At 44.4% G+C, this 25,843-nt stretch overlaps 1 protein-coding gene across 1 annotated transcript in view; it reads left to right on the forward strand.

The window, feature by feature from the left end:
- LOC308325059 (cadherin-22-like) overlaps nt 1-25,843 on the forward strand; it is a gene marked incomplete at both ends in the record, with an annotated part of 124,648 nt that overhangs the window by 87,671 nt on the left and 11,134 nt on the right. The window contains 2 exons of the mRNA XM_080777453.1: nt 4,178-4,299; nt 22,180-22,297. Of these exons, the coding sequence (XP_080633579.1) occupies nt 4,178-4,299; nt 22,180-22,297 (240 nt within the window). The remainder of the gene's footprint in view (nt 1-4,177; nt 4,300-22,179; nt 22,298-25,843) is intronic.

Raw genomic sequence — 25,843 nt, forward strand, 5'->3', positions numbered from 1 at the left:
GTTGGACATATCTTGTCTTATTAATACTATTTATTAACTCTTATTTCATTGATAGTCTATGCAATGTCGCCCCCATAGGATCTAATTATGAATTGCAGCCTGGTTAAAAGCACTCAGAGCTCGAAGGTTCTTTTTTAAATGAATTAGAAACGAATGGTTCGGATGTTCGCTCGAAAATTCCTGCCGAAGTTTGAGTCCTAAAAACAGGGCTAGGGTACAGCCTTAGTGCACGCATCCGCCTGGGTGACGGCAGACTGCTGGGCGAGCTCTGTTGCTTTGGCATGGGGGGGTCAGATCAACATATGGAATGAATTCTGTACTGGCCATATATGGAGTGTGTCTTGAATGTACAGGGTTTGATGAGGTCAGATCAACATATGGAATGCCGGAACAGGTCAGCTTCATATATGGAGATCTAAGGGTGGCAGCGGAGGCAGTGTCTTGAGTGTGCAGGGTTTGATGAGGGCCCATGTAAGTTTTGGGCTTGTTGAGAACTAAGACGAGAGGTCAGGAGAGAATCCATATCAGGGAATCTGTCTGCTGGGAGATTGATGTCCATCGGGTCCCCCTGGGGAGCCTCCCATCATCCAGAACACCACTGAATGTTACACCCGCTGGAAGCCAAGGAAAGAGAGCTCTTAAGTTGCCATGGGTAGTACGATCAGACATCCCCCCCTTCCACCAACCCCCAGGCATGGAGCTCTGCTGGTGGTCCCTGACTTGAAGCCTAACCATATAATTACCGACATCCAGGGGAGGGGATTGGTGGCTTGCATGCGCCTGATTTATAATTTGTTGTGTTCTGGTGTTTCGCACCGAAAATAGCCGGTCTACAAGCTCATAATGTTGTGAGCTTGTAGATCGGCAATTATCTGTGCATCATACCCACGTGCGTGCGACTAAGCCTAACTAAGGGTTTTTGAGCGGTTCCTTTGCTCCATTACGAAGCTATGTGTGCTATGTGTCGTCGTCCCCCCCCCCCCCCCCATTTTCGGATCTGTTGAGAACTCTAGTTTTCGCCGGCTGCCTGGCACGGCTGCACTAATAACTTTGGGGGCGGGCCCGTCTAGGGTTTGAATGGACATAGATCAATATGATATCAAAGAGGAAGGACGGGTGGGGTGGGATCAACATGTCAGAACAGGTCAGCACCATATATGGAGATGGAGTGACGATGTCACGAGGAGTGCCCATACATGTATATGGAGGTGTGATGTGACACACGTAAATGCAGGTTTTCATAGTAAATACGACGTACAGTCGCAACTAATACAAAATGTTTCCACCACCGATTACATCTGATGATTAACAATGTTCGCTCTGTCCCGGCGGGGTCCGCGCAGCTGCAACATACAGCATGAGGAGTTAATTTAGAAGAAGAAGAAAAGAGATATTTGGCACTGGAGGAGCTCTCTGTCCATTTATATTCCTGCTGCTCAGGGAGGGAAAAAACGAAACTAAACAAAACAGTCTATTAAAAGAAAAACCTGCATTGATTATGCTATTAGCTGAGACCAGGATTCCCATTAGGTGCTGCTGGGCTGCTCTGTACAGTTAGATAGGGAAAGACTATTACTCCATTGCTCTGCCAATTTTGTGCACGCGTGCGTGCATACAGTATGTGCATGCATATGTGCGCGCGCGCTCGAGCGCATGTGTGCACGGCTGCACGTGTGCGTGCGTGTATCTTGCAACATTTGGTCTGGCTATGTCAATTGGCAACAATCTCTTATGGCTAATACATAACGCATGACCTCATCACTCGCGGTTAATCAGCTATTTTAAGTCGTACAAGCGCGTAAAAATCTCACTACGCTCTGCTCGGCTTTCTGACTGACCACCTCTAGTCTGTCTATTTCTATACTGACCACCTCTAGTCTGTCTATTGCTATACTGACCACCTCTAGTCTGTCTATTTCTATACTGACCACCTCTAGTCTGTCTGCCTGTCTGTCTATTTCTATAGCAGTCGGAAGGACTGACTGGTTGGATGTTTCAACCTCTTTTTTGTTTCGCCATTTTTTAAATGTGTGTCTGTCACCATGTGTGACGCTATAATCTGTTTGCTGTGTATCCGTTGGCGTTGCCTGTACTTGCTTGTGCTTGTTGTCCGTATGTGTTCAGTCAGCCTTCCAGCCTTGCGCGTCTTCGGCCTGACTCACACCTTTACAACAGCCTGATGTATGCTTGTTGTATGAGATGTATAGCTGATGCAAGCTCTCAATGCATTTCCAATACAACATTTGTGTTGTATGAGGGGGGGAGGGGGGCGCAGTCGAAACACAGCCGAAAGCCGTACAACACAAATGTTGTGTCAAACCATGTGACTTCCATTGGAAATGCATTGGGGCAAGATGTATCACACCCTTTGTGTATACATCTAGCATGCATCAATGTTGTATGCTAGATCGAAAGGTGTGAGTCGGGCCTTCCTCTTCATCTACTCTGTACGTGTGTATTCAGTGGTGTGAAGTGTCTACGTAAATTTACTATTTTGAGGAATTTGTTCTTTACCTGAGTATTTCTAATGCGACACATTGTGAGCTTGTAGATCTGCTATTTTCAAAAGATTGTTTTATATATTTGAAAACTTCAAACGGGACATTATCTATGCTTAATGAGTATTTTATTTAAATAGCCTACATTTTGTTACCAATTCTTTTCTACTTTTACTCAAGTACATTTTGAATAGCGGGACTATTACTTGTAGTATTTCAGTATTGATACTTTTACTTAAGTAAAACATTTGAGTACTTTTCCCCACCACTGTGTATATTACAGTATGTGCCCGTTTCCCTATTTCTGTGATCCATGACTTATAGGCCTACTTAGTTGTGCGCCAGAGATGTGCACGTGTTGTTGTGAGCTTGTAGATCGGCTTTTTCTTTGTGCACACCACCCACGCTCAACTGTGTGCAGTTAAGTATTACCCAGGCGTCATCCTCTCGGTTTGAAAGTGCTACTCAAAGTGCATTAACAGCTGCTGGTTGTACTGTTAGACACATAAACTATGCTGTAATTAGCCAGCATATCTATGCCCTGTGGTCATTGCAATTAGGGGGTGATCGCACATAAAGAAAGTAGATAACTTATTTAGAGGAGAATGGGTCCTCTATTTAAATCTCTGCTCCCTCGTTCTCTTGCTCCTGTTGTCAGACATAATCATGCTGATTAACAATGGGAATTAAGATTCAAGGAGTATAGTACAGAGCAAATTTGAAGTGGGTTTTAATTGTGTTAATTAGGCAATATTCTTGCCTCCTATGTTTAAGATTGTAGCCACAGCTTTGAGGCTGTCGCGTGTGTTAACTAACTTCATTCTATTATTGCACAATTTTTTATATTAAAAGAAAAAGGTACAACATAATGGTGACATTTATTTGTCATTAGCATTCAGACCAAGAGGTGCCTGTGCTTGCACTTCAACTAATTAAACAGCCATACTATTTTCTCCATTATTGGATGTTAAGGCCCGGGGAGTGGAAATTGTGTCACTCGTTGAGTCGTTGCCAAGTTGTAGAACAACAGTAGAAATGAAGGTGCTGTCGTGGGGGATCCAGGTTTGTATCCTGCATGGCTAGGAGGTGAATCTCACAGATTGCAGCTTTAAGGTTTGTCTAGAAAGTGATTGATGTCATGGATAGAACTTTGGTTCCAAGTAAAAGTATTAGAAATTGGAAATAATCCAGTAAAGTACAAAAACCTCAAAATTGTCTTCTCTAGATAACAGACCACAATGTCTCATTGTCTTCTGTAGATAACCAGACCATGATGTCCCATTGTCTTCTCTAGATAACCAGACCATGATGTCTCATTGTCTTCTGTAGATAACCAGACCATGATGTCTCATTGTCTTCTGTAGATAACCAGACCATGATGTCTCATTGTCTTCTGTAGATAACCAGACCATGATGTCCCATTGTCTTCTCTAGTTAACCAGACCATGATGTCTCATTGTCTTCTCTAGATAACCAGACCATGATGTCCCATTGTCTTCTCTAGATAACCAGACCATGATGTCCCATTGTCTTCTCTAGATAACCAGACCATGATGTCTCATTGTCTTCTGTAGATAACCAGACCATGATGTCTCATTGTCTTCTCTAGATAACCAGACCATGATGTCCCATTGTCTTCTCTAGATAACCAGACCATGATGTCTCATTGTCTTCTCTAGATAACCAGACCATGATGTCCCACTCAGTGGTCAGTATCCGTATCCTGGACGTGAATGACAATCCTCCAGAACTGGCAACGCCATATGAAGCTTCCATCTGTGAAGACGCCAAGCCTGGTCAGGTAGGCTTTTCAAAATGGTCCGGAAACAGAATCACGATCGCTTTGTGAGCTCTTTGTCCTAGCCTTTGGTTCCTGTATGTCAAAGATTCAAGGACTGAATAAGAGTAAAATTGTTTGATTTGGATTCCTCAGCACATCCTTGTAGTTGCAATAGTAAAACTACAGTAAATATAATAATAATATAATAACGTAGTCAAAGTGAGGTAGGCAGTAGGCACTATATTTTTAGCCATGTTTGATATACTTTGTTTTGTCACATTAACTCGGGTCAGCGTCATAATTCTGATGGAGCGTTGATCCGACTCGCCCCATTACTAGGCAGCTCAACAGTGCCACTTTAGGTCACCGAGCGGTATTGCCGTATTCAAGCCGACATACAGAGACATACATTTATACGGACACACATACCTGTTCATTGGAGTGGTTAGGCACGGCAAAAAAATAATAATAGCAGTTCTAGATCGTCAAATCTTTCACACATTCGTGTGACACTGTAATATGACAAACATGCAACATTGAAACATGGAAATACACGGTTTGGTGAAGATAACACGTCTATGGTATGTATCCACCTCTGATAAATCATTTCAGACGTTGTACTTCCACCAGGGTCTTGCAAGGTACTGGTGTTTGTAGAGCAATCACCTTGTCATTGATATTCCGTCTTCTTTTGTTTTCTTCCTACTACGACAGCCAATCACCATGCCTCGCCTCGCTTGTCTGAACTGTTTCATTATGGCAAGCTGCTGGTTTGGCTCTTTTTTCAATTGGACAGCATGATCTATCTGACACTTTGTTCCAGAGGCAATTTAGAAACTCTGCCGTTGGGCGCAGGAAGGCACAATTTGCCAAAGTGTACTGGTGTGGTGTAAAATTACTAAGTACATTTACTTAAGTACTGCAGTTAAGTACAATTTTGAGGTACTTTTTTTAGGCTACTTTACTGGAGTATTTCCAATTTCTAATACTTTTACTTCTACTCCACTACATCTCAGATCCAACTAGTTAAAGTGCCAATCGGCACAGGTCTCCACCAGGGCAGGTCAGGTTGTGGCCTCCTGTTGGCGCTGCGTGTATAATTTCACGGAAATTGCACACTGTGTTTGTGATTTGTGGCATTCTTTCGAAACGGCCCAATCGTGTGAGCTTTGGAAGCCAATCTTAGCCAATCAGGATGGAAGATGGAAAATGGTGCTGCTCCGTGTTGATCACATGACTATGGAGATATAGTGTATACCGAATTGTGTGATGTATGGATAAAATGTGTACGAGTAATCTACAGAAATGTGTTTTGCCTAAATCGGCCTCATGGTGGCGCTATAACAGGCCAATGAGGAATATGGGGCAGAGGTTCGTCGTGGCATCCAGGGAGTGTGTTTGCAAAGTTTGGCATGGATCGGGCCAACGGTGCCGGAGATTAGCTGATAACGGACGGACGGACGGACGGACAGACACACGGACACACGTGTGTGGAGACAAATATTGTACTTTTACTCCACTACATTTATTTGAAAACTTTAGTTACTAGTTACTTTATAGTTCACACTTGTAAAAGAGACTCAATGTGTTTTTTACTGGTTAAATAAATAAAATAAAATAAAATAGATTTTGATTTTGATTTTGATTTTGATTTTGATTATTACAAAACCGTATACATTAGCCACTTCAGCCCTATATACATTTTGGCCATGTGAAAATAGCCGATCTACAAGCTCTAAAAAACATGAAATGGGCATTCTGCATAATACATACTTTTACTTTTGGTACTATTAGGTTCATTTTGGTGCCAATTCTTTTGTACTTTTACTACGTTTTAAATTCCGGACTTTTATTTTTACTATTTCTAATATATTACAGTATTGATAAATAGTACTTTTTCCACAACTGGGTGCCAGAAAGTGGTTCCCTGCTGTTTTTCACCCAAAACAGGAAGATTTATTCTGTGTTTCTTGATGCAAGATGCAGATTGAAAGTGAGATGGGTGAATACTTCACCGATTTCAATGTTGGATTTCTGTATAAATCATGGTTGGTTTAAATAAATAAGGCTTCGGGGGATCTCGGTTTCCTGCGTAGGTCAGAGTGTCCAAAACTGTTGCTGCCTGCTAGTTCACAAGGGGATCATAACACATCGTTAAATATTTAATCTCTTACATACGGTACTACATTGTACAGTACATGATAGATCTGCGAAGGATGCACAAAAATTTGAATCATTTCAGAGTCAGTTCATTATAAATAAATGACTTGAAAGCTCTATCTCATAACGTTTGAGAATAACTCCAGAATGAATTTAGCGTACATTATCTGACGCTGTTCAAACTGTAGAGGCTGTCAAAACAGAGGTTCTCAGCGTGTGATCCGGGGAGCCCAGCTAGGGGTCCTTGAGGTGGTTACCAGGAGGCCCCCAGCTAAATGGTTGATAGTTATACGAACCAAAATGGACCGTGATGAAATTGTAACCATTTAAACTCTCTCAGAGTTTAAATAACACTGTAGATTGGGTGGGTCCCAGCTGGGCTACTAATTGTATTAAATGGTGCCTAATGCACATTGAATTCCTCAACAGCTTAAGTTAAAAAAAAGGTCACTACACAACACAAAAACAATCTGTCTAATCAGTCTTAAGAACAGTGCATGTGTAGTTTAATTGTTTAGTAGCCGTATACCTCGTGTGTCCTCCCAACAATCACCTTTAGAAATGGACAGAGTCATTAACAGTAATTTACTCTCTGTACTTATAGTCAACAGGCCCGAGGCTCAGTTGGACCCAATTAACATTTGCAGAGCAGAGGAATAATAAAAACAAGGCATTAAAACGAGGCCACATTGACCTTCAACACCTAATCATACAGAGACAATTAGTCTTCCGGACAAAAAAAAAATAAGGAAAAAATGGTTCCTTGTCGTGCTCGCGGCATTGAAAACGAAGAAAGGTTTGCTAATGTTCTCATCAGAGAGGAATGCACTTAAATATTTCACAGAGTAATTATGGGCCAGAGGGAGAAAGATCTGCACACCTGGAGGGTGTCTGTCTGTCTGTCTGTCTGTCTGTCTGTCTGTCTGTCTGTCTGTCTGTCTGTCTGTCTGTCTGTCTGTCTGTTGGTTTTGCACTTAGTGTCTCAGTCCTGTGGTCTTTCACTCTCTAACCCTGTGTTTTCCTTTTAATATATATTCTGGGGAGTTCTGTCAGACTTGACTGCTGAGATTGAAAATGTGTTAGCCTGGGGTCAGAGACTTTCCAGCGATCATTCTCACCCCTGAGGGAATACAACCGACTGAGCCTTTGAAAAAATGCCTTATCTTCCATCTTGTTTTTTTTTTTTTTCTTATGATATAACAAAACAAAAGCTAATAATAATGAAAAATGAGACGGCCGTGCAGGTTAATGCACCAGAGCTATGTACAGTGGTAGTTTATTGTTTCTCGCTCTGTTTTTGTGGCAGGGATAGGGTTTTATTTGTATTGATCGAGTTCCAGCCCTCAGGGAAAAATTAATCACTGAATCAATCCATTAATTAATTACTCCAGGCATATAGATGGTGGTTGAAAACAAACCTCCCTCGTAGAGAGCGACTGGCAGCAATGAAGTCATAACTCACTCACTTTGCCACTGGATTTGCCACTCACCTTATGCATGCACATACCCTCAATCTTTGATTTGAACCAGTCTTTAATCTGCCAGTATAATCTGCCCAATATACTGCAGAAATATCTTCACCAAGCAGATGCCACTTTGCTTGGGAGAAATTATCTTCTTGGCAAAATGATCTCGTCTCATCTTATCTCAAAGCAGAAGCATGAATGGCTGATGAATCTCTGTTGTCCCTTAGAAATATCCCGATGAAGAGGATACATCTGACACTATCTGAGGGCAGAGCAGCTTTTAGATCTGTGCCAGGTTGAAGCTATCTGTTTGATGAGCATGTGGATGAAATCTATCAATTAACATGATGATGTTGTCTTGGCCTGTCTGTCTATTAGCTATATTCACACGGCTGCCATCTTGCCAGCAAGGTGATACCTACAGTAGGTGACACTTCCCATAGAGAGCTTTCTTTCGAAACTGCCCAATCATGTGAGCTTTGGAAGCCAATCTTGGAAATGGTGCTGCTCCGTCTTGATCACATGACTATGGAGATGTGTGATGTATGGATAAAATGTGTACGAGTAATCAACAGAAATGTGTTTTGCCTAAATAGGCCTCATGGTGGCGCTATAACAGGCCGATGAGGAATATTTGGGGCAGAGGTTTGTCGTTGGCATCCAGGGAGTGTGTGTGCAAAGTTTGGCATGGATCGGGCCAACGGTGCCGGAGATTAGCTGATAACGGACGGACGTTATCAGCAGATCTTTCTCTGCAACAAATATAATTTCATGTAAAACCAATATAATGTTATTTGTAGAACAATGTTTTCTTTTGTGTCCTTTTGAACAGTGCAGAAACACAATCTGTATCCATTCGTAAAACAACCGTTGCTAGTGAACACAGTCTGCATTCCATGCTGTCTTCTCCATGCAAAAACCTATTCATGAAATATTATGTTTTCTCTGTCCCAAATCTGTGTAAACAAACGCGCACGCACGCACGCGTGCATGGAACCACAGAGAAAATTAGATTAGCCTAAGCCTTTTAACTGAGTTGGGTTTGATCCCATTTGAGGGGCTGGCAAAACTAGCGTACTCTGTTTGTGTTCAGAGGCGATGGGAGAGGACTGCCTGAGAAGTGAATAAAAGGCTACGCCGCTCCGGTGCCAGAAGCTAAGCAGCTTTAGCTCGGAGACGCAGTTCAAGCCAGGGGTGCGACACAGTGGCAAATAGCTTTAGCACTCATGCAGGTGGATCTTCAGACATGCCAGAGAGTCACGGAATGAGGCATTTTTGGGTGTAGGGGGATGCCACGACTGCCACGTAGAGCGGCCATCTGTTCCCGTTTTGATTACTATACTGCCTTTATGGGCCAAGTGTCCTTGTGCAAGACAGTGAACCTTAGTTGCTGCGAGAGTGAGGTCTAGCCAACACCAACTCTGGATTCCTGGATCGCTGCCCTCCACAAATTCCTATCCAACATCAGGTTGGCAGCACGTCTACGTAGTTTGTACGCTTCTTTCCCCTCCTGGCTTTGCCCTGGGTTGGCTCCCTTATAGAGTCAATTTACTTGCCTCAAGTTCTGGGTGCCTGACGCATTGCCCTGCCAGCCCCATCCTTCTCTCTCTGACTTTGTCCGTGACCCGTGGTAGGTCCCCATAGAGGTCCACATTTCTGATGCGGTCCGTCCATGTGACACCTAGTGCCATTCGTAGCGTTCTTGTGTAGACTCCATCCAGGGCTTTTTTCCTGTTGTACTGTGAGGGTCCATGTCTCTGCCCCATACAGCAGTACTGACTCCACAGTAGCTATGAACAGCAGGTCTCCCATGTCTGATTTCCACACTCTCCTCATCCCATGCAAGGCTTTCCAGGCAAGTGCTCTCCGAACCTTCATATCCTGTTCAGTTGAGGCAGTCCAGGCCCCCGAAGTACTTGAAGTCCTCGACTTGCTCGAGCACCGTCCCGTCTGCAGTGGCAATGGTTTTGTCCTTGGTGTTGACTTACGTTTGCTACGTTTGTTTTCTTGGCATTGAGCTTGAGGCCGATCTTCCTGCACTCCTTTTCTACTGCCAGTAGTAGCTCCCTTCCTTTCTCGACTGTATCCGAGATTAGGGCGATGTCGTCTGCATAGTCGAGGTCAGTGACCATGATGGGGTGTACAGTGAACCTAACTGTTCACAAGTTGGTGCCTTGCATGGTTGCCTCTACCGCCAGTTGTTGTAGTCGAGTCCATCAAGACCAAGTCTGAGGGGGGAGAGTCCGAGTCAAGACCCAGTGTGGGAGGGGGTTAAGGCTGTCCCCAAACATTCAAGGTTCGAATGTTCGCACGTTAGGGTTGGCACTCGAATCTTAATTAATGGGCTTGAACCATTCGTTTTTTTTATATTATTTTTATGAAAAAATATATTATTCTTATTTAAAAATATATTATTTTTTTCCTTTTTTATTAACTTGAAAATATATCTCGGCGAGAATGTGATATGAGCATGTAAAAAAAAGTAAGTTTCTAGTTCATTCCTGTCAGAAGTTATGATTTTTTAAAGAAATCTCTCCTTGTTGTGCTGTTCCATTGAATGGAATGTCTGACGCATCTCTCTCTCTCTCTCTCTCTCTCTCTCACACACACACACACACACACACACACACACACACACACACACACACACACACATGCACCAGCATGATCGCTGATAGGGGGAACTGTTCTTACTAGCACCCATAATATATTAGCATATGCAATATGCACACTTAGACAGAGTGGCGCATTAGGCCAACATCACCTGGGTTAGTTTACATCTTGTGTTGAATGTTGGCATTATAAATTATAATCCCTTGGTGTTTCATCAGCGAACGAAAATATAGGCTACAGTCTGCAGCCTGGTGATAAAAAAATAAACTCCACACGTGAAATGCTACGATAAGGAAGCAAGGATTAGACTGTGATGTCACTGCTATGCAACAAGGAAGTAGAATGAAGCACATCAGCAGAAACAGAACGCCATTAGGAAGGAATCGGCAGTGATGTGACATCACTGCCGATTCCTTGGGCATGTGACGGATTTAACTTGTCTCCACTGTTGAGGAGAAATCCCAGCTCAGCTGCTGTTTATAACATCGCGCAGTGCGGGTCCACTGATTAAAAAAGGTCACCAGCCCGCGCTGCGTTGTGTTCCGCCCGCACCCGGACCCGTTCATTTATAAAGGTATACTATACCCGCCCGTTCCCACCCGTCAAACACGGGTACCCGCGGGGAATCACGGGTATCCGACGCGTTGCAGGACTCTGGTGTGTGTGTGTGTGTGTGTTGGGAGTTTTACAGTCTATGGTTGGGAGAGACGAGAGAAAGAGCGGGGGAGACGCGCTGCGCTCTGATCGAGACGGATATCTCAATGGTTATTTTTTAAATTAATTAGAAACAAATGGTCCGGTTGTTCGCTCTTTTCTTTCTTTTTTGTCATTTGATGAGTACAGAAAACACTGCGAGCTGGCAGGCACGTCAGCTACAGTACATCCGTTACTTAACAAGTTGGCTGTCTATAAGTCCCATACTCTCTTATATTGTTAATGTGAATGGGCTCCTCATAATATGGGTATAATACATCAATACATTTCAATACATTTCATTGCATAGTAGTGACTCGTGAGCCTCGAGTGGACTAGGTGGGGGTAGGGTACAGAGTCCCTTGGTGCGAGACAGAGTCAAGACTGAATAAAATGATGTGTGAGACAGAGACAAGAAAATGAAAATGTAGACTCTAGACCGGACTGGAGTAGGCCTACTACACAACACGGCGTTCACATTCATCCACACATGAATGGCAGAATGTAACAGACATTCTTCTTCTAACAAGGGCACTTAACCTCTTTCAATCTCGTGTCCCTAGTTTGAGCATGTCAAATTATAAAATGAAGCTTAAGTGGTTAGACAGTAAAATCACATTTTACTCTTACTGACTGTTACTTCACATGCAGCCTCATAATTTGTGAATATTCTGATGTCCCACATCGTATGTGTTTTGTTTCATTGATCTAACCTTACCTGACACTTCGCACCGAAATAACTTTGGTCTCTTGAACAGCTCTTTCGCCCACCCTGTGGTATTTGTCTGATTGAATGCAGAGGGACAGATACCATATAGTGCCTTGTGTGTGTGTGTGCAGGGAGGAAGCCAGATACTAAGTGTGCCCTGGGGGATACGGGAGGCCTGTCAGTTCTGCCTTAGCCGTCTCACGGCTGGCAGGGTGGGTCACCGTGACGGAACGTCTCATGCTTAGCCTCCTCACCCTCTTCCATCCTCCGCCTCCTCTTCTCAGAGAGCTATAGTAGAAAGGGCTAGTAGAAAGTAGGAAGGGTATGGCCTGATCAGCCTGCAATGATATGCATAGGAGGTTCAAAAAGTAAAGAATACTTAGAATGACGTTGAGCCAATTCTACTCTATGGCTCAGAGACATGGACACTTTCAAAGAAATTAGAGAAATGGCTGGATGACACTTTGTAACAGCCGCCTTCTAATCAGAGCACAAAATCTCTCTTGGAGAGCCACCCATCACTTCTCTAATATACGGCAACCTTCCCCGTGTTTGTTCAGTAGTACGAACACAGTTTGCTGGCCACTGCTACGGAGCTGATCGTCTTCCCTTTTTCTCTGGAATTCTGCCTCAAAGCAGACCAGAGGTAGAAATATGTCGTTCCCTGATGTCATCGCTATAGGGACACATGCATCAGTAAGCAGGAACTGGGGATGGCAATGAAGGACCGGGAAGTCTGGCATGGCATTTTGAAATCCATGATCTCGGCTGTGGTCGAAAAATGATGATGATGCTATAGGGACCTCAAACCACCCATACACTCAATGCTATAGGGACCTGGAACCACCTCCCCACCCACACACTCAATGCTAGGGACCTGGAACCACCCGCCCCACCCATACACTCAATGCTAGGGACCTCAAACCACCCACACACTCAATGCTAGGGACCTGGAACCACCCACACACTCAATGCTAGGGACCTGGAACCACCTCCTTCACCCACACACTCAATGCTAGGGACCTGGAACCACCCACACACTCAATGCTAGGGACCTGGAACCACCTCCTTCACCCACACACTCAATGCTAGGGACCTGGGACCACCTCCTCCGCCCACACACTCAATGCTAGGGACCTGGGACCACCCACACACTCAATGCTAGGGACCTGGGACCACCCACACACTCAATGCTAGGGACCTGGGACCACCCACACACTCAATGCTAGGGACCTGGGACCACCTCCTCCGCCCACACACTCAATGCTAGGGACCTGGGACCACCCACACACTCAATGCTAGGGACCTGGGACCACCCACACACTCAATGCTAGGGACCTGGGACCACCCACACACTCAATGCTAGGGACCTGAAACCACCTCCTCCGCCCACACACTCAATGCTAGGGACCTGGGACCACCTCCTCCGCCCACACACTGTAGACAATATCAACAGGGAGAAATGCAAGTAAGCAGCTTGTCGTTGCTGTCAGGCAGAAACCTCTTATCTCCATAATTATTAAAAGTTCTGTTTTTGTAAATGAATGCCCTACACTCAATCATACTACAACGTCATACAAAAAGGTGCAGTTTGGGCGAAGCAGCATGATTTGAGCTTGTAGATCTGCTACTTTTGCTGTTTTTGAACTTGAATCGTGAAAAGTAACAGTTATGGACATGGGGTCTCCACCGGGCAGATGATATGATATCAAACGTACACATAATTCATCGACCCTGGAAAATGTGTTGTAATTCATATACATTTATTGAACATGGATGATTCTTCTGAGGAATTGAACCACACCAGGCCAGGCTGTGGACATGGACTTGAATGATGAACCATACATACATACATACAGACAAACACACAAACAGACCTACTGTACCAGCAGATGAACAAAGGCACTCCAGCGCTATAGCCTTGAATACTATTTCAATTACAGCATCCGATGTTTAACTTACTTTACTTTGATGGGTTAATCGTAGAAACAGCTGCTCTGAGCGCCTCTCTTCCTTTCAAGTTCTGTTGCTGCAGCCGTCGTGTGAAAGTACTTCATGTCTTCTACCGAGAAGAAAGAGGCTGCCCCTTGCTGTCCTCTGACCCATGGATGGCCTCGCCACAGCTGGGTTTTGGCGAAGTCTTCTGTGTCCATCTTTCCAGTGATGCTAGAGATGTAAGGAGGTCAGACAAGGGAACCGCTTGCAATTTAATTAGGTGATTGTGCTTCAGAGAGCTTTTGCCACTCGATAAACTCCCACACATTGGACTCTGTGGTTTGCTCAGGACCCTGAGACGATGCAAGGGCACGGTCGTCCAAAACAGATCATGACTCGCCTCATCCTCTGATGCTCGTATTCCTTCAGAGAAATACTGTTGACTTTTCAACTGAAAACGAGAGGATTGTTCTCTCCTCTTTGCTGCCAGGGCTCTACTGGGTCTGTTGTTTGCGCCCGTCTTTTCTGATTGTCCGGTGATCCCGATTAGAACATTGACATTTTCTAGACTATAGAGCAAGGATGGCCTTATTTTAGCTCGCAAAGCATTGACGCTACATATTTAGCATCTAAAATGGACCGTCAAAGCAGACGTGCGTCACACGAAAACCAAGTAGATCCGGGTCGGCAGTCAAGCGCTGGCACTTTCGTCCACCAGGTGGCAGTGATACAGTTAAAACCCCCTTATGGCTATTGACGTAATTGACGCGATGAATCAATACATCCCTTATGGCCAGTGACGTAGCGTTTAATTCCCTATAATCGGGGGCATAATGTAGCAAAATGTAGCAACTTTTAGCTTGTTTGGCTAACGGCCGATGTAATCTACCTAAAACCGTCCGAAATCCGCACGTGCACGGTCGATCACACACGTGCGCGGTCTTTATGCGCATCGCTGCGTAAAATGCGATATTTGGGGCTTGATTAGAGCTTAATTTGACTTGGTTATTAAAAATACGATGATAGCTTAGCATCCCGGACATCTGACAGTGCTGCACAGTCCAAAGCTACTACCGGATGTTATGGTTCGTTAAACCAGAAGTGCTTTCGCCAGGTTTGCTCTATTTGGTCAAAATCGGTATAATGGTGATGTTACAGCCACCATCAGGACTGGGTATAATAATATACTATAGGATTGCCGTGTCAGAATGAGATATAGTGCGTATATCATGGAAAGTATGTCCTACGCTTTAAGTTCAAAATTGGGAACTCACTATTTAAGACATGAAAGGGACAAGGACAGACAGATACACAGTTTATAGTTGTTTATAGTTATGTCTGGGTCATAGTTACACTACCACCATTATATTATGGGTTTGTTTATGGTTATGTCTGAGTGACATGGCCCGCCCAGCAGCCAAATTCAATATAGGATAGATTTACTGGGAGACCGGGCTCTGATAACGGATGCAAAAGTTAACAAAAACAAGTGACAGAGCGACTTGGTCACTGTCCTTTGCACCAGTAGCTAACAGGCTACATAATCAAACCGCCGTACGTTCCGTTCTCTGTTCTTAATGACCAGATTAATGAACCGGGATTAATGACTCCTGTGTTAGCTGTGTTACTGAGACATTTACACATGGACTACTGGGATGTACACTAAAGGACCAGAACATCTGCCTGCTTAGGGAAACTGCTGTCTTACTGCTGATAGATGCGAAATTACTCATTATCCGCTGTTGTTTGACTGTAGGCCTACCTTATTTATCCAGACCTTTATAAGTGTACCTATTTTTTGTTTTATTCTTATTTTTACCCTTATTACAACTTTTTTCCAGTGTCCCAGTAGCCCAAAAAAAGGGAGATTAGGGTTAGGTCTAGTAGTTAGTTATAATACCAGCCCTCAGATCAATGTGGCCGTCGGACTAATGGCATATGGCACCTGACAACAATCTAGTCCTCAGATGAAGAGTTCGGACTGCGTCGCGTAGCACCACTCATCCGACCAACAATGTCTGAGTCATAGTAGCCCAGTTTGATGTCGTTCAGTGTCATATATGCGGATTCATAGTAGCACAGTTTGAAGTCGGTCTGTCTATGTGGATTATGTGCATGCCGTTGCAAGAGCAACCGCTTCAAGCTTTCTTTCCTTCCCACTTCAATTGTTCTACTGAACAACCGCCACGTAGTTCATAGCTCTTAGTCGGGAAGGGACTTCTTGACCTTTCATCTGTTACTGATTGTTCTTACCTTGTGATGCTCTTGTGATACTTTACCTTGTGAATACTCTTGTACTTTTGTCTTCTAACTAGACATTTGCAGACCTTCAGCCCGCTCACTTCTAGCGCCATGTGTCGCAAATAGGAAGAAGGAAATTGCGGTATTTCACAGCCTTCCTGTTTCAGCTCTGTTTATTTATTTTATTAATCCTTTATTCTGCCCTTCACATCTAGTAGCGGATGGCCGCACATCAGGCAAACCCAGGGTAAATAGTATGTGTACTGTACTGTAACAGGATATCTGCATGTTTAGGCAAGTCAGTAACTTTATACCTTATATTTAATAGTGTGGTCATTATGAAGTGTTTGTCAACCACTGCCGTAAAAAAAATATGGTTTGACAGTCAGGCCCAGTTGCTTATGTTAACCTAACTGCTTGTGCTTGCTCTAAGCAGAAAATCTGGCAACCATGGCGTTGGGTATGTCGTTTCGTAGATCTGATTGCTTGTTTATGTGAAATCTGGCAATCCTGTTTGTTTTGGTTTGTGGTGATCGTAGCATATGACGGCAACAGGCAGTCAAGATGCTGGCATCATGAATAAATAGGCTACAGTTTTTGTAGTTTTTGTTACTATGTCATGTAAATATGGTAGGGAAACGTATATATCTGGATGAAAAGGGGGAAATCTAGCGAGGCTGTGTGTGTGTGTGTGTGTGTGTGTGTGTGTGTGTGTGTGTGTGAGTGAGTGAGTGAGTGTGTGTGTGTGTGTGTGTGTGTGTGTGTGTGTGTGTGTGTGTACTTGTGCGTGCGCACGCCAGCATGCGTTATGCGCGTGTCACGTCGGAGCCAATTGGAAGACTATATGATCCAATGGGAGGCAGTGAACACGGAAATATTAGAAGAACTCTGTTACCCTGCACGCCGTGCTCATGACACGTGATCGGCCCGGAGCCAATTTAAAGACGCATATCGGTTCCCCGGGCCTTCCGCGGGACAACTCTTGCGCACGCAACTGGCGTGTGGGCGTGGAAAAAAGCCAAATGTAATATAGGATGTATGTAAAAAAGCTAAGCACCTAAAACTATTATAACGTACCGGTATCTCTTGCACCTTGAAAAAGACTAATACTCACAATATGTGAAACATGATATGAATTAAAGGGTACCTTTTCTTCGAAACCCTATAGCCTACCAGCAATTCACTCAAACTGAAAAAAACAAATTCTTCACATAAACTTTATTTTTCCAAATACAAGGCATTCAAGGCAACCAAACAGTCGCCCGTTGTACAAGTTTTTACTCTTTCTAAGACCAAGCAACACCATGCACACAAGTATTCCTCCCAAGCCACCCACTTCCCAACCCATGTTTACACAAAGTATAAAGAGTGGGTGAAAGGATTAGTACTAACATAGTACATAGTGTAGTCAAATATAGAGAAATATGCAATGTCTAATATTGTATATATTAAATTTACATAAAATGTACGAGTGTACAATAGATAGTCAGCATAAGGGCATACGGTGGAGGAACTAGAAATAATATGTGAAGAAGTGTGTCAGTGCGCCCAGACAGTAGCGCCAAGAAGCGGCAAGATGCAGATCACAGCACGTGTCTCTTCCTGGTTTTTAAACAGCTGGTGGATGGAAATTACGTTTGCACGCTGCTGCAACTTGACGTGTCGGCCAAAAAAACGGAAACGCTTTGCCGACACTGCAAGTGCAGACGCGCACGAGTGTCATTTCCATCCACCAGCTGCTCAAAAACCAGGAAGAGACGCCTGGTCTAAGCTGCATCTTGCTGCTTCTTGGCGCTACTGTCAGTACACCAAGATATACGCGACAAGAAGCTATATAGAATAATCAATCAATCAAATCAAATCAATATTTGCTATACTTCCAAGTCAGTTTCTGTGGTGTTGTGTGTATGCCTAGTTCACACCAGAGAAAAACATGCTTTTGGTTGGCTGCCACTCTCACTGTCTTGCCACACAGTGGGACAGTGTCAGTTGCTCCTGTCCACAGTGGGACAGTGTCAGTTGCTCCTGTCCACAGTGGGACAGTGTCAGTTGCTCCTGTCCACAGTGGGACAGTGCCAGTTGCTCCTATCCACAGTGGGACAGTGTCAGTTGCTCCTGTCCATGGTCAATGTGGTCATTGAACCTCGCCTTCTTTCTCAGAACCAAATACTGCTGCTGGTGTTCGGCATTGGTCTGTTTGTGCCACATTGGACACAGTAAAACCTGGAGTGTTTCCAGGGCTCTAATCCAGGGCTCTAATTTAACATTCACATGTTATTGTGAATGTGAATGGATAGGAAAGCAGGATCATCTACGTAGCAAGCAAATACATATTAGTCATCATCAGATTATAGCTGGCTGTTTGCTAGTGTTGCAACTGGCAATGATCACAGTTGATCAACAGCTTATGCTTTCAGTGATTGTCATTCTGGCAGCATACTAATGATCACTGTGTCCACTGCTGTGTTGATTTACTTTGAAGTTTGACCTCATTGCTTGCTCTGTTGTCATGGCAACTCTAGAATACCATTATCTACAGTATACTGTTGTTAAATGGGTACATATAATATTTTTTACAGAGGACAGTGTATTTGTTGACTACGTACCTAATGACTGCATTAAGCTGTTGATTATATCCATACACATCTGATGGATGGCTTGTGCTCTGATGCTGCTAAAGGGCTGGTGGGATGAGAGGGTGGATGAATTGTCATCCTCACCTCTGTTGAGGCGAGAGGCGTCTCTGGGGGACAGCTTGCCATTTGTTTGCCCCAGCAGTTCCTCCTACTGGATATTTTCCTTTGTGTCCGACTTCAAGCACAGGTCACTGTTGTTGCTTTAAATGCTAAATGCGTGAACCAGCTATGCATAACATTCACCCATTCAGTGACGTAGACTCTGTGGGGGCGGCGGGGCTCCAACCCCCATGAGGAATTATAGGGCCGATTCATACTCCTATTTTAGAGCCGAATAAAAGTCGGTTCGGCAGCTGTAGAGCCTAAAATGTGACGTCATTTGAGGTTCGGGGGGGGGGCACTAAACCGGTAAAATAGGAGTATGAATCGGCCCTTAGACCTGGATATATATATTTGCCTCGGTTCGTCCCGTTTGTACCGCACCAGGTCGTGCCGCGCCCGTTGGCACAATTTAGCGGGCCCCCATGACGATTATAAATACATTTTCGTCTCTGCACCCATTCACAAAGCAATGTCCGAGGCAACCATGCAAGGCACTGATCTGTTCATCGGGAGCGGTAAGGGGTTTGGTGTCTTGCACAAGGACTCTTTTTCATGACGTCAGGATTGAAACAGGACCTTTCAGTTCCTAGACAGCTGCTCCCAACGTTTATGAATGTGACAAGCGCACGGGTAGCACGCTGGTATAGCCAGTGCAATCAGATCGAGACGGTGCTTGAAGTGGAAAGTGTAACCTTATCTTTTATTTAATTTAACATTAATTTAATATATTTTCTTCACTAGTGTAGTAGAGTTCAAATGGCTGCAAGTTCAAGTTGGTAGGAGAGGGGCGGTGAGAGGTTAGAGAGAGAGATAGTTAATGTTGGAATCTGCCCCCCTGTCAGGTGTAAAGGAGCAACTTGGACACTCAGGCATGAAGGAAGCATGAGTTCAAGTCCGTTGCTCTCCCCTTGTCCCCCATATATGGGGACTAGGTTGGTGGAGGGTGTGTAGAGCCCAGGATCACATTAGACGATTGACACAGGGGTGAAAAATGGGTTACAAAATCGTGGGATAAAAAAATATATATTAAAAAAAAGGAATCTGCTGGTTAGGCCTCAAGTAATTTAGACTTAATTTGGAAATGGAATAGTCTTGTCAGCCCACAACAGCTAGTAGTTATTATTATATTCCCAGTGAATGTCTGCTGGAGGGTAAAAAGCAGAACTCAATATGGAAGCAGCATGTAAAGCCAAACACATAATAGAGGTAAAATTCACAAAGGGAGGCTGCAAAAACAGAGTGAATGAGGACACAGTACATCAACCATGGAATTTTTTTTACATAACACTGTAGGCTATTTTATACGGTTAGCCAAGCCTAATTTATACTCTATTTTCAATAATTTTTCCAGGAAGAAACAACATTGTATAAATTAACCTTAACTTAAGTGTGACCATAGAATGGGTGTCAACTAGATAACGTGCCCCTCGGGGCACAGGTCTCCACCAGGGCAGGTCAGGTTGTGCCCTCCTGGTGGCGCTATAATAGGCCAATGTGAAAAGGGTGCAATTTCTTATTACGCCTTGAATGGCAATTGGATGATTTGAGGGTTAACGGTGCCGGAGATTAGCTGGTAACAGACGGACAGACGGACGGACACACACACACACACACACGGACGGACGGACGGACGGACACATAGACGTGTGTGCAAAATCATGCAAGTGCAAAACATACTCTCTCCCCATGCCTTCGGCCTAGTGGAGACAATTAAAAAAAGTTATTAGGAGTACAAGGGTCAGAGCCATATACTGTAGGACAGACAAAAACCTCTTACTATACAAATATTAATAAATCATACTGTAAACTTTCAAGTTGAGTCTTTCTTTTTAAAGTATTAATTTATGTTGCACTGTATATTATTATCAAGTTTTCCATTCCAAGGACCACAAAATAGCCAGTGTGAAATGGCCGGGTAAAAAATATATAGTAACTAGATAAAGTGCCCATCTGCACAGGTCTCCACCAGGGCAGGTCAGGTTATGGCCTCCTGGTGGCGCTATAATAGGCCAATGTGAAAAGGGTGCCATTTCTTCTTGCCTTGGATGGTAATTGGATGATTTGAGGCTTTCTGTTCAAAACGGGCGAATCCTGCAAACGTTGAAAGCCAATGTTAGCCAATTAGGATGGAAAATTATATATCGGATCAGTGTAGAATCTGAGAAATCCAACAGAGTCGTCTTGATCACATGACTACAGAGATCATGTGGACCGATTTGCGTGAGATTTGGATGAAATCTGTGCGACTAACATAAGCAATGTGTTTTACAGAAATCGGCCTCATGGTGGCGCTATAACTGGCAGATGTGGAGGGATGCAGGGACAATGTTTTTCCATGGCCTCTAGGGAGTGCGCATACATAAGTTGTATACAGATCGATGCAGTTAAAGCTAAAAACAGGAATTGGCCTGTTATAGCGCCACCGTGAGGCTGATTTGGGGAAAACATTTGTGGCATGTCGTCCTCGGCCTAGTGTAAATGTGCGTGTATAATGTCACGGAAATTGCACAATGTGTTTGTGATTTGTGGCATATTTTTTAAACGGACCATTCGTGTGAGCTTTTTTGAAGCCAATCTTAGCCAATCAGGATGGAAGATGGGAAATGGTGCCGTTCCGTGTTGATCACATGACTATGTAGATAGTGTATACTGAATTGTGTGATGTATGGATAAAATGTGTACGAGTAATGTACAGAAATGTGTTTTGCCTAAATGGGCCTCATGGTGGCGCTATAACAGGCCGTTGAGGAAAATTTGGGGCAGAGGTTCGTCGTTGGCATCCAGGGAGTGTGTGTGCAAAGTTTGGCATGGATCGGGCCAACGGTGCCGGAGATTAGCTGGTAACGGACGGACGGAAGGACGGACAGACAGAAGGACGGAAGGACACACGCACGGAGTGCAAAACATACTCTCCCCCCCATGCCTTCGGCCTGGTGGAGACAATAATAATACAAATAGCCAAATAGTGTTTGTGAATATATTATAGTGTGCAGAAAATAATAGTCTACAACTGCCCCCCAGTGGCAACCAGTGTCTTACTTTTTTATTTATTTTTACCCACAATTTTGCAACCCATTTTTCCACCCAGTGTCAATAATGTAATCCTGGGCGCTACACTTCCTCTGCCAACCTGGGGAGGGCAGCGGACTGACCTCATGCTTCCATCTATGCATGAGCTGCATCTTTTCACCTGACAGGGGAGAGTTTCCCGGGCCGGACGTAGAAGCGTGGAAGGAGCACATTATTCCGACCAGTTCCTTTCCCCTCCATCAGGCGCCAGGGGGGTAAACCTGTGTCTTACTGACACTTCTTCTCTTCTCTATGTGTTCCATCTCTCACTCCCCAGGTAATCCACACCATCAGCGTGGTGGACAGAGATGAACCCCAGTCTGGACATCGCTTCTATTTCACCCTGGCCCCCGAAGCCTCCAGCAATCGACACTTCACTCTCTGGGATGTCAAAGGTGAGAGGGCAAATGTCACTGGCAGAGACGTGGAATGAGGTTGGGCATGGTGATCGATTCGCCACTGGCATGAAACCAGCAACAGACCTATGCAACTGTAAGAGCAGGCAGCAGTAAAATGTAAAATAAGAGCAACTGAACAGTACACAGTAGCCGACTATACACTACATAATGGTAAGCACTGTTTTATTTCACTGACATTTCACCATAAGGTCATACTGACTGTAGAGGAATATGGGTTAACATGGAGTTGCACTAACTTACCACCATTTAGCTCCCAGGGAACTACTGTATACAAGACGAGAGTTAAAGTCAAAGGTCAAGTGAATACCTAAAGGGGAAACTATTGAGCCAAATATAGCGTTTGTGAATATTTTTTTCTTGGCAAGTAGTAGCCTAACATGGCGTATATGGTTGCTGTGCAGAATTTTGGTGTTTCAGAAAGTTTACATAATCACAGGGAAGTATTTAAAGACCACTAAAAATTCTTAGTAACCATTTACCCGGCCCTGTTGCAGTAAATTCCCAATCGTTGCATACTCGGTACTCTACATTAGAGCCCTGCGCGGGAGTGATTCATTGAATCCGTTCCCGCCCGCTCTCATTGAATTTCAGACCAATCCCGCCCGCGCCCGCAATGATTTAATTTTTGACCGCCCAAGGTGACCTCCTGTCCGCCGCTCCCGCCCACAAAGTAAGTCCCATTTAGTCCAGCACCATCCCGCATCGGGGGAAGCACCCTATGATCCGACGGACCATTGCTCCGAAGGAGCATTGGTCCGAGGTGCGCTGGGGGTCGGGAGAGGGTGGGTGGTTAGGTTTAGGTGTCTGCCCCGGGGGAGGTTAGGGTTAGGGTGAGGGTTTGAGGTAGGTTGTCGATCGGACCAATGGACCGTCGGCATATTGACGCGGACCCCCGCATCGGTACGTCCTGCTAAGCAATATTTCCATTGGGATCGGGGAGAAAAAAAAGACATTTACCCAAACAGTTGCTGAGATTGAGCAGGCGTGCATGCACGAGAGAGGAGTTATGTGTGTGTGAGGAGCTGATCACAGTCACAGATAGAGGAAAAGTGTTATATTAGGCCTATTATGCTATATATATTATTATTGTGTCACAGTCTCACGGTCACAGACATTGCGCAGCAGTGCGCACATGCATGCTGGAGAGAGAGAGAGAGAGAGAGAGAGAGAGAGACTGCGTGTTAAAAGCCAAATCATCGTGAGTGACACACAGGGAAAAGCAACAACGGGTTCAGAAGCAAAAATGTCCGTTCTGGAGACTCCACACATTTCACTTCTCACAGAGTGAGTTGCCTAATCAAACGCAGCTCGCGGAGTCAGTTCAGTCAGTCAAACTCAAGGGAGGTTCTTGCCATGCTCAAAGGCCCTTACTATGCTCAAGGGGTTAACATGCTGCTTTACTATGTGGGAGTATACGTGTGTGCAAGTCTCACACGTAATTCGCCGATGCGGCAGTCAGCTGACTAATTGGGCAGGCTACTTAAGCTCACTAGACTCCATGCTCTTCCTGCCTTCCTCTGCTCATGGTTCCCGGTTGTATGTGATGTTTTCTCCCACCACCACCCCAGCACCACCGGTGGGCTCTGCTATCTACTGTATGCTCCCCATGGGGGGGGGTTATTGTATATCTATCTCCCTGCTCTTATGTTTTATGTTGTTGCTAATCATGCCGAGCAGGGAGAAATCCAGCAGAGCCGAACGCCAAGTCAAATATCATATGCACACTCATTACTCATGCTGCAATAAATATTGTTTAATCTATTCGTGAGTTGTCTGACTGAACTAATGATCATGCAGGGAACGTGCCTGCATGATGTTGGAGTGAGACTGACTCCACGGTGCTTGTCCAGCGCATGGAAATTATACGTTCTCGTCAGACATTCATATTTTGCTAAATTGTAGGCTATATATAAGCTTTAATTGCAGGAGGATTTGGGATTCGCGGGGGCTCGCTGGTTTTATCTTGACCGCCCGTGCCCGCCCGCAGGCATTTTAATGCCGCCCGCGCCGCCAACATTTACGTTGGATCCCACGGGCGCCGCGGGCTCCCGGTCTCGTTGCAGCCCTCTACTCCACATAGTTAAAGACAAACATTTTAAATAACATTCAACTGTTACTGTTCAGCTCTAGACTATAACACTCTTTGGGGGGGAAAAATTTAACATATTCAATCGACGTGATTATCTGTAAATGTATTCCCTGAGAATTGTATATGAATCGTACTATACAATAATTAATGATTAAAGATTATGTAGGGCAAATATTTTGTTTTCTACAAATTCAATACACTATTATAGCCTACTCCCTACTTTAATAATACTTTCATAATTGCCTCAAATGTAATAAGGAATTAAACATGTTTTTTTGTTTTGTTTTCTGTAACCCTAACCCGGGCTGTTTTTGATGCAACTGCATAATGCAAGGCTTCAAAAGGTTCCTCATACTGCTGCAACTTTATTTGGACATAAACTTTGCCTGCCTGGCCGCCTCTGTGTACTGTTTAAAAAAACATTGTGCCTTTAGAGCCAAGTTGGATTGGATGTTTGCGGACGCCTGCTTGGAGATGTGTACCTATAGTGAATGTGACGCACGGCTAAATCAAGATTGATGTGACAGCGGGAGAATGTCAGGGGAGTGGACCTGCATGGCGAAGGAAATGTCACCATGCGGAGGCTGCTTTGGCTCCTCGCTCTCCTGCATGCACGTGTATCTGCACAATTGTGCTGAAAGCCCAAGAGTGCATGGACAAAATGCTCACTCGCAAAGCAAACACCATACAGACACACAGACACTCGGACAGGCACATGTGTACGCATGCACACATGTACGCACGCACGCACGTAGGCAGGCAGGCAGGCACACACACACACACACACACACACACACACACACACACACACAAAGTCTCCATCTCTCTCTCACTCTCTCTCTGTATCTCTTTGTCTGTGTCCCTGTCTCTCTCTCTCTCTCTCTCTCTCACTGTCTCTTTGTCTGTCTCTCTCTCTCTCTCTCTCTCTCTCTCTCTCTCTCTGTCTCTGTCTCTCTCTTGGAATGACACATCGCTGGAAGTGTGTGCGCGAGTGTGTGTGTTGTGTGTGACTGTGTGTCATTATGAAAGACATGTGTAGAAAAAAAAGATATATATTTGAGCCATCCACACCAATGCAACTCATTGAGTTGCAATGAGTTGCATTAGTGTGGTTGACCTTTAAAACTGTTTAGTCCCAAACAGTCCAGGCTACTAGTGTGGTTTGGGCTTTTTTTTAAGACCCAGCGTGCACGTTCAGAGCTGCGCTGTGCTCTCGATGTTGTCGTGTAACTTTTCACCATCTGTTATTGGATGTACTGTAATAAAATCAGATTAAGGTAAGAAAACCCTTAATGCGGAATTCACCTTTAATTTGAGTTAGGGTTAACTCTCTCCCTCCCTCTCTCTCCCTACAACATACGGCATACTGCATGTACTGTATACTGTATGTACAGTATATCTTCACAGAGACAGGCAGAGCGCAGCACAGACCT

Source organism: Protomyctophum bolini (assembly GCF_963924005.1).
Source record: "Protomyctophum bolini genome assembly, chromosome: 2".
In the NCBI taxonomy this organism is placed as follows: domain Eukaryota; kingdom Metazoa; phylum Chordata; class Actinopteri; order Myctophiformes; family Myctophidae; genus Protomyctophum; species Protomyctophum bolini.